The sequence below is a fragment of the Ambystoma mexicanum genome, chromosome 2q (genome assembly GCF_040938575.1).
Source record: "Ambystoma mexicanum isolate Mex_15411 chromosome 2q, UKY_AmexF1_1, whole genome shotgun sequence".
Lineage (NCBI taxonomy): Eukaryota > Metazoa > Chordata > Amphibia > Caudata > Ambystomatidae > Ambystoma > Ambystoma mexicanum.
In genome coordinates this window covers 553,742,546-553,755,192 of record NC_090924.1, presented here as the reverse complement: position 1 = coordinate 553,755,192, position 12,647 = coordinate 553,742,546, and the positions used below count along the sequence as shown (strand labels likewise).

General features: G+C 41.6%; 1 protein-coding gene across 1 annotated transcript in view; it reads right to left on the bottom strand.

Annotated features, from left to right (window-relative positions):
• Window positions 1-12,647, bottom strand: part of MINDY4 (MINDY lysine 48 deubiquitinase 4) — a 1,976,984-nt gene that overhangs the window by 1,743,524 nt on the left and 220,813 nt on the right. Inside the window, exon 4 of the mRNA XM_069647706.1 lies at window positions 1,205-1,478. Within this exon, the coding sequence (XP_069503807.1) occupies window positions 1,205-1,478 (274 nt within the window). The remainder of the gene's footprint in view (window positions 1-1,204; window positions 1,479-12,647) is intronic.

The window sequence follows — 12,647 nt, the reverse complement described above, 5'->3', positions numbered from 1 at the left end:
TTGGTTTGTAGAAGTGTGTGGGCTAAGTAGGCACTTTAGCCTCTACTCATCCTTGCACTCCTGGAGGGCAGAAGTCAATTCATTACACCTTCATTACTCACTATAAGCTGAATACGGACCAGCCATGAAAGTTATTTTGATCAGCTTTCCTTGCTTGCGTGAATGACTAACCAAATTCAGCATATTAAATAGAATATGTGCACATCAATTATTGTTATCTTTTAAGGCAATATCTGGTGCACTATTTTCAAACACCTATGGTCTGGGTACTGGGACGAAGGAGAGGACTAAAGGAGTAATGCCCAGTTTAATTGCTGGTAATCAAATTACACTATGTTCTACACTTCATCATTCCAGACCTACAGATGCGATGGATATTGCATGGGTTACACTTCTTTGGTCTGCCTTTTATCCCAGCCATAAGGGGGATGGCCACAAGGCGCGGGCCACAATTATTTTTTACTGTTTCAGACAGAGGTGTCTGTTGGTGAGGCAGGGCAGCTTATATTATAAGGTCTGGGCCGAGAAAGAGTATGACTTTGTGTATTGTTATTAGAGTATCATTAAGTAGTATGGGCATTATTTGCTTACATTCTCTTAATACATTTGTTTGGTAGGTTTGCTTCTTATTTTTACCCTTCTGCTTGTGTTTCGGTAAGGACAACAAAACACAATCTTTCCAAATGGGATGTTCTAAAAACAGTGATGCATAGAAAAGAAGATCTCACTTTACCGCTCACATAGGGGTGCTCAAATTGATTCAATGCCATTTCATAATACTTTTGCTTCCCAGAATTTCTCTGTTGTCACTTGCTCCATATTAAGAGCACATACTGAGATTGGAAAGTTAATCATTGTAAATGCATGGAAAGGACAATATGTGGAATAAGGCCTCATGTTATTCTATGTATGTAAGTAAAATAGCACTCAAAATTCTAATGACATGACTGTTAAATACAAGAAAGCGCTTTCATTGAACAGTCTCTACAATTATCTAATGGAGCACCTGCCCATAAAGTTAAAAGGGGAAAATTCCCAAGCGTTTATTAAAATATTTTCATGCACTATTTTGGCTGTGTAACAGGACAATGGGTTTGATGGGAGGGAAGAGGATCTGACAGAAGGTAAGAGATTCAATTAACAAACTGCAAAAAAGCTATGATCATTCGAGAGAGAACAGTACTGAGAAGGAAAGAATGGGCACCTCTTGAGAATTGGCAACTGGTCCAGCCATCATTCCTCGAACAATTCGACCAGACTTCGGCTTTAGATTGTCTACCATCGGTGGTGACTTCAACTGTATCGTTGGTTCTGAATATTTGAAATTTTCCTCAGAGGATTTTCTGTTACTGTTTTTCTCTTTACTCTCTCCTTCTGAGGATGAGCCACTGCCCAATGCATCTGTTCCAGAAATCTTGCTTGCAGGATAGTGTTTCATTGAATTGGACCTTTTCGGGATTGAAATGTCACCTAGAGATCTAACAAGAAAAACAGAATAGATTTAACATATTACTAACTTGTTCACAGGTATTACGAATTGTAGGTTTACTATTTAACTGATGTTTACTTGCTGTTCGTCACTTTTGAAGAATGGATTTTCGGCTACTTTTTTTTACCTCATTTCTTTTTGCCAAAGAAGTTAAGTATGGGTAAGGCATATAAAGGGTTGGGTGGGTGGTAGAAGGGGAGGTTGCAGGGGGTCTCCCAGTACTATCTGTATAAAAAGAAAATCGTCAAAGTTGCCATTCGCCAAAACAAATATGACAAAGCTGAATAAATCCATTTACTTTTGGGGAAGTGCTACATTGTTTCTATTTTACAGGGCCTTCAAGCAATGTCCAATTATTTGGTCTCAAATGTCACCTAAAATAGCCCTTTTGTTACAGCTGTAATGCCCACAGCCCACCTTGTTCATGTCATGCTCCTTGAGCAGTCACCTCTACTTCTCTACCCAAGACTGCATTCCTTTTTTATCCTGCAATCTCTTCCCTCCTACACATACTTATACATCCTCTTTCCCCATCTACCATGTGCTACAGTTCTGTTGTTCCTCTCGTTCTGCACAATGCCCCTATCTACCCACTGCTCTCTCTATCTCCCCAGTGAAAAACCTACATGCTTGCTGGTTGTGCACGGTCTGCTTCAGCAGGATCATAGCTATAGTGTTGACTCCCTGAGTAGTAGAAGGATCCCCCTTTTGTCTCCAGCATAATTTTGACAGGTGGCCACGGTCTTAGTCCCGCCCCCTGATACACTCTGATATAAATTTATATGTATTTGATATAAAAAGATATTTTAAAAAGTTATCAATTTTATATAACATATTTTTATAGGAATTGGGATGTTAAAATGTTTTTGATATCTTTTTTATATACAATCTATATAAAGATGGGAGCAACAGGAGACAGTGTTGCTTGGGCGAGCGATGAGAGCGTAGTGAGCTCCGAAGACAGGGACTGTGAATCTAAGATTTTGGAGAGTGACGCAGTGATGATGTTGCAGAGGGGCTCTCAAAAGCAATTTTAATATCTTTTTAATATAAAAATGTATATAAAAATGTATATAACAATTCATATAAAAAATGTTTGATATACAAATCAATATAAAAAATAATTTTTGATCTAGAAATTTATATAAAATGTATATTTTTGTATATACAATTTGCATATACATTTTTTATATAAAGTTCCCCTGAAAAAAATTATATACAAAAATTTGATATCAATTTTGATATAAAAATGTATATCAATGTTATATGAACTGGCTTTGATAGAGTGTAAATAGAGACTGGCACAGTAGCCCTACATGAATTTGCTTTCTAATTAAAGTGTGCTTCCATGAGCCTGTACAAAAGTTCAAACTATTTTTTGACAAGGTGTGTTACTTTGAAATAATGAAAGCAGTTTACTTCATAAGTAAAGTGGGCTTTCCAGAGCCCATACAAAAGTAAACTATAGTCTTTTTGATTCTACAGCCACTCGTGTGCAGCTTGCATGCGTCTCTCTGCCGCTCTGTGACCCAGCAAACAGTGCTGCTGTGGGGTTTTATCTACGACAAGGACTGTGGAATCCCAGGAATATGGTGACTCACAGAGCAGCATTCTATCCACATCAGCAGAAAACGCAGACGGTCTTTATATTTAACTCACCAGTTCTGAGACAGCTGTTTAAATACACCACCAGGAAAGTACACACAGACATTGTTTATCAACTAAACCCAACAACGGAAGGCTGGTACAGTAAACAGCTGGATGCCGAGGTTAATTTGAGATGTTTCCTGGGTCCACCGTCACTCGCTAATTCTTGCAGAGTATGCAGGAAATAGATTGCTGTGCTTTGTTAATAATGCACAGTGTCTCTTGACCCAGGAAACAGCTTGGAACCAGGAAACAGCTTAAATGTGTTACAACCCCATTTCTGCAAAGTAAGCACAAAATGCATTTGTTCATAATCTATATGTGTTGATAAGAAAACTGTGCAGGGAGGGGTTGTGTTTTCAGGAAATCCCTGTGCTTGGTTTGGGAATTCTGTCGGAGGGCTGGCCTGATGATCCCCTGTGGTACCACTAATTAACTTGGAAGAGCTGATTGTAAATCTGCGGGGGACATTGCTTTTCGGCTGGATTTAAGTGTTGCTCGGGAAGACCCCATGCAAAGCCCTTTCATTGAAAACCGGGCCTTGTGGTTATCCGAGTTGGTTGTAACAACATTAAAAAGGTGAGCACAGGGGTGGTTCCTGTGTGGTTGTATTCAAGCATGCAGCTAAGGGTTTACGATACTGTATTGATAGTTAGGGCCAGGCCGCTTAAAGATGTTTTATAGCGCTTAGAATGCACTCAAAGGCATTAGGCTGTGCATCTTTTAAACTCAACAGCTGTATGCTTTTAATTACGTGTTTAAACATGTAGTTTTCTTAGAATGCTCTGTGGTTTTGCATGTCAGCCAGGATAACGCAGAGGTGCTGGTAGCGCCGGATTGTATTTCTGTGCGTTTTGTTTTTGAGAGTTTGACTACAGCGCTTGGGAACAAGTTGAAAATGTGCAGAGGGTTTAGTAAGTGTTTAGCGGTTATGGCGTGACTACAAAATCAGACACTTCAATATTAAAGCTTGGTAAAAATGAGGTTGAGACAGCAAAGTCAGCGATCCTGTATTTAGAATCTGGAATTTCACTGATCTCAGAGGGTGCATACATTTTCATATCCTGCAAAGAATGCATTTCTAGTTAAAATTCCATTTTTTATTTATTTATTTTATGGGCTCACCACCGCCCGTATATCCGTCCCAAACATTGAGTTTTTTTTTTAAAAAGCCACCATCTTTGCACAGAATAAACTCTGACTGCCCTTTTGGTGCACTTGTCTTTAAGTGATGCACCATATTTGCACACACACAATGCAGGGTTTTAGTTTCACAGCGCAGATAAAGTTGATACCATATTTTTAGCGTGTAAAATAATCAGATTGTATTCAAATGCGTGCAATGCGAAGTCAGTATTTGCCAAAGATCACACATGTTGTGTTTAATAAAAGAACGCCAGAATGGTGGATTTTATTTTAAAGGGTGGCAGGTAACAGGGTGTTATAATGGGCTTCAGATGTTTGGGGATGTGTAACACCCGGCTTCTTAAGTTTTCATGACTGTACCAGAGCATGTTTTAGATTGTGCTGGATTTGTTTTGTACTTCCAAGTAGGCGTTACAATTAATTTTATTCTGCCTGCAGAGTGGCACAAAGTAAAACAACATGTGTCCTTTCTCTGTCTGCAAGGGAAGAGCAGAGTGTTGGCACGCATTTTTACGTCTTTTAAAGAAGCGCTTTGTTAATTGTATACTAGCAATTTAAACTACGGTTCTAACTCTTGCAATGTTTTATACAAAATTCACTTCACACGGCCCAAGGTACAGTGGATTTGAGTATGTGTTAAAGATCACACCTTTGCTGAAGTGCTGTAGCCAAGATTTATTCGCACAAAATGCCGGAATGGTGGATTCTTTTAAGGGTGGCAAGTACATGGTGTTATACCGGGCTTGAGGTGTTTGGGGATGTGTTCTGTATTGATTGAGGCTATTTCTTTGCAAAAGATGGCCTATTCTGATTCCATATTCTTTCTATTTAGAGCCTGGGATGTCTTCCAACAACTGGATGTTGCAGCACTCAGATTCTGAAAAATTACCTGTGTCAACCGACAAGCGTCACCCGCTGGATTATGGAAATGTGTGTGGCTGATGCAACATGACACAGATGTTTGAGGGGTCAGAGGATGGGGGCGCAGGTCTATGCCGGATAACCAAGGGCCGATGGATTGGTGGCTTCAATGCAGCAGAGTTGTTCTTCAGATTTGGCAATAGGCTTTTCTGATTCCACAATGTGCCTCAGTAATCAGTGGCTTGGGAATGTATTAAGCTTATGGATAGCGGCCCAAGGAACCGCCACGGATTTCGCTGCATTGTTGTCACAAGGGGTTATACATTTGGGACAGCACCACTACCAAGGCTCAATCATGGAATACTATAGATAGTGGTATTGAGCCCACAGCCGGCGCTAGAGGGTGTGATGGAGACCACGACAATTTTTAAGTGTGAAGCATTGTCTTGTATGTTTCAACCCCCTCACTATTTTACAGCACTCCTACTGTCTCTACCTTTAAATCATCTAGGTCACACAGGCAATGCACCAGTTCTAGCCGAGCTTCTGAGAGTTGGTTGTTTGAATCTGCATGTTTTTTTCTTTGCATTAAAACTTTCTCTCTCTGCATTGACCTGATTGTGCATCATCTTTGTGCATTATATTTTTCCTTTCTGTATTAAATATGTCTGTCTTTTTATATAAATATTTTCCAAAATCATGAAATGGTCTGGCTCTTTATTATTTGCTCCTATTTATTATGCATAATAACACCCATCGCTTGTAAGTTATTTTATTCAGAGGTGTAACGCTAGGATGTGGTTTGGCCCAGCAATCTGATACGAGCTTAAGAAACAGTTTCTATGTTTTTAATCACACGTTGTAAGGTAAGACAGAGTACAACTCTGTTGTTCCATATGCTAGCTTTCTTATTTTCACAGATGATGCTACAAGCTCTTAACATCCTTCAATACCTGTCAATATCCCTTTGTCTTAATATATTTCCAACAATTCCATGTCTGGGCATGTTTGCCCCATAACCACTGAACATAAAGATGACATTAGGTGTTATAAACAACACATTTTTATTAACATTTAAACCAACAATTGTTTGTCAGATTTTATTCACAATAGTTCGGGTTATCAGATGTTGTACGACAATCATGTCGGCTAAAAAATGGGCGGTAGCAACAGCCACCACATGGCATGTTCCTTCTGCACTTTAATTTTTAAAAGCCAACCTTTCTGAGAATTTTAAGGCCTCATTCATCTCGCTAGGCTGCAAACTAAGTTGAGAACTCTAAACTTGTACAAGTATGTTCACATAAAACTGGGTGCATTTTGTGCCGACTGCAGCTAAGAGATAATTGTGCATGAATACACAGTCTCCTATACATGTAGATGCATCTCATGGCACTGTGACAAGGTAACACATTTGGGGCAGGCGGCTTGGGGTTAAACAAAATAATGCATACTAATTATATATTTACAGTGTTTACATATAATTCTCAGGCTATCTGAGCTATGGATGCTGGCCATGCCCGCATTGAGAGCCAGGACTTTTTATTCTAAAACTCTCCAGCCATAGAAAGCAAACGCAGTAAAATATATCATAGCCTTTTATTCTCAAATCCAAAACCTTGGGCTGGCCGAATGAGTACAGGTGTTTATGGTCATGGTTACAAATGGTTATAAAGCTAGGGTGAAAACGAAATTAACACTAACCTAGAGTATTAAAGTATATAACTCTTTTAGCACTGACTACAGGACGAGAGGCAGAATGATGCCCTGTGCCACGGGTCCTTTTCTTTTGTGAAACAATATTTTTGGCGCCGATACTTGAGGGATAGGGTCAAATGAGATGGTTGAAATGTGCAACATGTAATTAATTGTCGGTAGGAACATTTTTATTTAATGCTGTTTCTGGTGTATAGGGGAGTTGTAAGCTTTATGAGGGTGAAGCAAGGATACATCACACACACAGGCGCACGCACACACACCCTTCCCCACCCAAACATCCAAAACATCTTTGATCAGCCTGGCTCATAAAGGACCTAAATATCAATAAAACAGTATCACACACCCTTAGCTGCATGCTTGAATAAAACCACACAGATTGTACATTTTTAGAAAAATATCCAAACCAGTCCTGTGCTCGCATTTTTAATGTTGTTGAAACTAACTCTGATAAACACCAGGCCCAGTTTCCAATTAAAAGGCTTTTAGGGGGTCTCCCAAGCAGCGATCAAATCCAGCCCGAAAAGCAAGGACCTCTGCAGAGTTACAATCAGCTCTTCCAAGTTAATTAGTGGCACCACAGGGGATCACCAGGCCAGCACTCTGACAGAATTCCCAAGCCAGGTAAAGGGATACCCTGATGGAGTTAGGCTCCCCTTTTAAGAGTTGAAAACACAATCCCTCCATGCAGAGTTTTCTTATCAACACATATAGATTATCAACGCATACTTACTTTTCAGAAATTGGGTTTGAAACAAATCTAATTTGAGCTGTTTCCTGGTTCCAAGCTGTTTCCTGGGTCCAGAGACACATTGCATTATCAACAAAGTACAGCATTCTGTTTCCTGCATATGCTGCAAGAATTAGCAAGTGGGGCTGGACCTAGGAAACATTAAACATTTACCCTCAGCCTGCAGCTGTTTCCCGTGCCATTCTCCCATCAGTTGGGTTTCGTTGATAAACACTGTCCGTGTGTATTTTCCTGGGAGTGTATTTACACACACTTAACATCCTGTATTCTGGTGAGCTAAATATAAAGACCTCTCAGTGTTTTCTGCTGATGTGGTAGAATACTGCTCTGAATCCTCACATTCCTGGGATTCCACAGGCCTTGTCATAGATAAAATCTCACAGCAGCACTGTTTGCTGGGTCACGGAGCAGCAGAGGGACACATGTAAGCTGCACACAAGATTTTGTAGATTAAAAAAGCCAATATTTTGACTTTATATGGGCTCTGGGAAGCCCACTGTACTAATAAAGTAAACTGCTTTCATTATTTCAAAGAAACACACCTTGTCAAAGGGAATAGTTTGAACCTTTGTACAGGCTCTGGGAAGCACATTTTACTTGTAAAGCGAATTCACATAGGACTACTGTGCCAGTCTCTATTTACACTCTGTATCAAAGCCAGTTCATATAGCATTGATATACATTTTTATATCAAAATTGATAACATTTTTGATATTTTGGGCGGTGACTATATATAAAAATTGTATATACACATTTTATATAAAATAAATTAGTTTTATATACATTTCTATATATAAAAAATATGATTTTTATATAAATTTTGAAATCACAAATATTAATTTCTATATACATTGTTGTATATATTTTTATATTAAAAATATATCAACATTGCTTGATATCATTTTCCAATTTCTATCACATCGGGGCGGAGCCCCTATGCAATGTCATCACTGCATCATTCTCCAAAACCCTCACAGTCCCCGTCTTCAGGCTCACTTTGCTCCAATATATATATTAAAAAAACACAAAAATCTAAAAACATTTTCAAATCCCACTTCCTATAAAAATATACATTTTATATAAAATTGATATCAAACATGTTTCATTCTTTTATATATCAAATGTATACTAAGTTTATATCAAAGCTTATCAAAAGGGACGGGACAAAGACCTAAAACGGGGGGCGTGGACACCTTCCTAAATTTTGATGGAGACAAAAGGGGATCCTTCTACTACTTCCTTGGAAACACCAAGTTGCCTTTGTGTGGCTAAAACAGCCTTGGGCAGGTCACAGAATTAGAGACTATGCGACAGATTTGTACAAATCTGGGAACGCAGTGGGAGTAGGTGGTTCAGTGATGTTAATGACTGGGAATCTACCTTCATTAATTTTCAAGTTGGTTGGGCTCACCCATGTTGGGGAAGGTCAAGGATAAACCCATGGCAAATCCCTCCTTCACAACGGATGACTGACTTCAAAATGGAAGATAGACCATTTAAGCCCTCGGCTGCTGCCATACTCCAACTGGCGCAGACTGAGGACACTTAGTAGGAGAGGGAAAAAGTATGAAGAGAAATCAGCAGGAAGGAAGAATAACCAACCCTGATCAGAGAATTTGAAAAAGTGGGGATTCATCTATTAAACAATTTAGAGAATAATTACATCACTCAAAGGTACTATAGAAGAGCCTACATCTCGGGAGAGGTGTAGCAGGTCGAAGCAGAGAGTCGGGGAGAGGAGTCCAGGCTACAGAGCTATACCTTAAACACTGGGTGAGGCAAGACCAAAAACGAGAGTTAAGAGCTTGTTGAGAGCTCTATCTTAGAAAATAGGTGAGACCAGTATGACAAATCGTGTGATAAAGTCACTTCTCCCAAGGGGGAGCCTTTGCTGTGAGGCTAGCGATGGGAGCCTGTTCCGCAAGCCGGACCTCACAGGGAGAGACCCTCTCTCCCCCCGGGCACAAGACTCCTGTTCTTGTGAAGAACTTCCTAAGCAACATATCACTAACCAACCTTCAAAAACATCCAGTGAAGAAATATATGGACAACAAACCAGAATCTGTTATTGTCATCCAAATACTCTAATTGGGCCTATGAAGGAAAACTTATATTTTACTGAGACTAAGGAAATCACTGGAAGAATAAGAGCATGAATCAAACAGAGCGGAAGGACTGACACTGCGCCAGGGAAGTCCCACGACAGTGTAATAAAGGAGTGAGAGAACCCGGAGTTTCGAATTGGCTAGCAGAGGTACGCTGAAGAAAACTTGGACGTGCGGCGTCCAATGCTAAAGAGAAGTGCAACTTCTGACACACTGCATTTGAGAGGAGATGATTAAAACCAAGGTGGACAAAAGACATCCGGATCTCGAGCGAAAGATCAGTGGTGGCGTGAACGCAAGCAAGTCATGGTGGACCAGTGAGTCAACTTGCATGATTTGAATGACACATGGCCTAGTAAAATCGCTGTTTTGTCCTCTTTTTGTCTTCCATAGCTTGTCTTGTTGCACCTTGAAACACTTGTGTACAGGAATGTTACAAATGACTTATCATAACATATATCAAACAACGCTGACACCACTTCTTTTATTGTAATCCGAACTGGACTGACCGAAGAAAGAACAGAGCAACCATGTGCAAGACCACAGAAGTTACGAGAAGCCAACCAGACAAGTGAAAAAGAGGGTCCCAGCTTGGTACAAATCCAAGTGAAGTTCTCCCTGAACAATTCAGGTAACTGGGAAAGCGGGGGACCGAAGACCATTACCGGAACGCTCCTACTCATCCCAGTCAAGATAAAGTATCAAGAGTAAATGAAGAGGGAGAATCATTACTGGAATGCTCATGCTCATCCCAGTCGAAATTACGTGTCAAGAGTAAAGGAACAGAGCGAGAATCATTACTGGAAAACTCATACCAGTCCCATTCGAGATATAGTATTAAAAGGGAATAAAGGACAAGAGAATCAATATTGGAACGCTCAAATTCCTCCAATTCAAGATAAAGAGTGGACATTGATCAAGGGAAAAATCTTGAATCTGAATGAGGAGAAAGGAATAAACTTATCCCGTGAATGGAAAGGGACAAACTAAAATAAAACAAGAAGAGAACAAGAATGAAAGAAAGAGGGCTAGCTGTGATCTGAAGGAGATGTGTTCTGTGTGAGCTGCCCAGCTGATCCTGCTAAATCAGATATTTCTGTGCTCCAGACAGGCTGCAGAACCCCTAATTCGCAAAGTGCTACATCACGTAACAGCAGCTGCACTCCCCACGTTGATTTTGGAAGAAATTAGCCGCCCAAGAGATCAGCAGCGTTAGGTCGGTGTAGGCCGCCACCAAAATGGCAAGCGCGGACTGGAAGGAGGAGAGCGCTGTGAAAATTCCCTCTGAAAAGAGCCCGAACACTCTGGAAGGCCTCCTGGAGCCAAACGGGACGGATTGGGTGCCAAGGGAAAGACACCCGTCATACTGGCGAGAAAGCGAGGCGTCAGCCTCGGACTGCAAGGCGAAAAGTGAAGAGCAGTTCACGGCAGAGGTGAGTACCTGCAGACCGCAAACACCCCTTGCCACCAGCAGCGCTTTAGTTATCTGCTCGCAGGGAGCAGCTCACAACGGGACAAAGCTGCTGGGGACATCCTATGCCCGGGCGCCAGCAACGCTCCAGCGATCCAATCACAGATAGCAGCTAAAACCATAATAGAGCTGCCTCCCTCTGGTGCCCCCCTGGGTGTGGAGGGAGAAAGAACAGGAAAAACTACTGTCCGGCTATAGACACTGCACATGTAACGCCCCTCGAGAGCAGGACTGTGCCCTGATAATTAGCAGATTGGGTCCGTCGCATCAGGGAAGAAGGGAAAGACAGAGGAGAGGCAGCGAGATAACAGGAGCATGGCAGAACTCATCTAGGCCCTAGTGGTTTATAACAGTTACCCGCTCCAAACTCAGCGGCATAGAATCTGCTTCCATACCACAAAGGGAGGGGGGGTCCAAAACAACAGTTAGTAAGGGCATCAACTCACGAAGGAGGCCATCTGGAGACACAGCGTGGCGGCAAATCACGCACTGAGCAGACAGCAGAGCCGGGAGGCGGAACAGACAAAACAGGCCAGGCACAAGTTGTCAGACTGCCCAGGAACCAAGAGGAGAGTCACCTTCACCCAAATTGACCACGGAAGCACTGATAACACGCAAGTCAGTCCAATGCCGGAAGGAGGGAGGAAAAAGATGGCTGTGCAGCTGAAACAAACCACGATGGAAACATTTGCACACAAAAAAAAAAACACCAGAGACCAGACTCCAAGGCCTCGATGAACACTTGCAAGGAAAAGATCATGAGCCTCAGCAGGACAACATCAACAACAGAATCCTAGATACGATAGCGACCCTGCGAGCGTCCATGGAGACCCACATAGGAGAGGTGAAAAGCGATGTGAGCCTCTTGTGACAGGATGTGTGCAACCTAGCTGGCAAGAGTTGGAGAAGCAGAAAAGAAGCTGGAGGATGTCTCTGCCTCTGCAAAGGAATTGCAACAAACAGTCCAAGATTTGAAGGCAAAAGACTTGATGCTGAAGGACAGCACCGAGGATGTAAAAGGAAGGGCGAGGAGACGGAACGTCCAAATCCTGGGGTTACCTTAGGGGGCAGAAGGCAGAGATCCCACCACCAACATAGAAAATATGCTCCTTCAGGGGCTCTGTCACAAGGGTTCACTGTGGAAAGAACCCACAGGGCACTAATGAGAAACCCTCCTCCCCCCAGGAGCACACCCTCAGGCCATCATTGCGAAATTTCTAAATTACCGGGATTAGGAACAGATCCTGGCCTTTTCCAGGTCAGGAGGAGAGATCCATCGTGAATCAGAATTATTGGCGAGCTACCCAGACTATACTATTCAGGTCCAGAGGAGAAGAGGCCAGTTTGTCCCGACAAAAGAGACTCCGATGCAAGGCATAAATACATGATCCTGTACCCAGCAAAGTTAAAAATAACCTACAAAGGAAAATCCCTCTTTTACGAGACCCCAGAAGAAGTAAA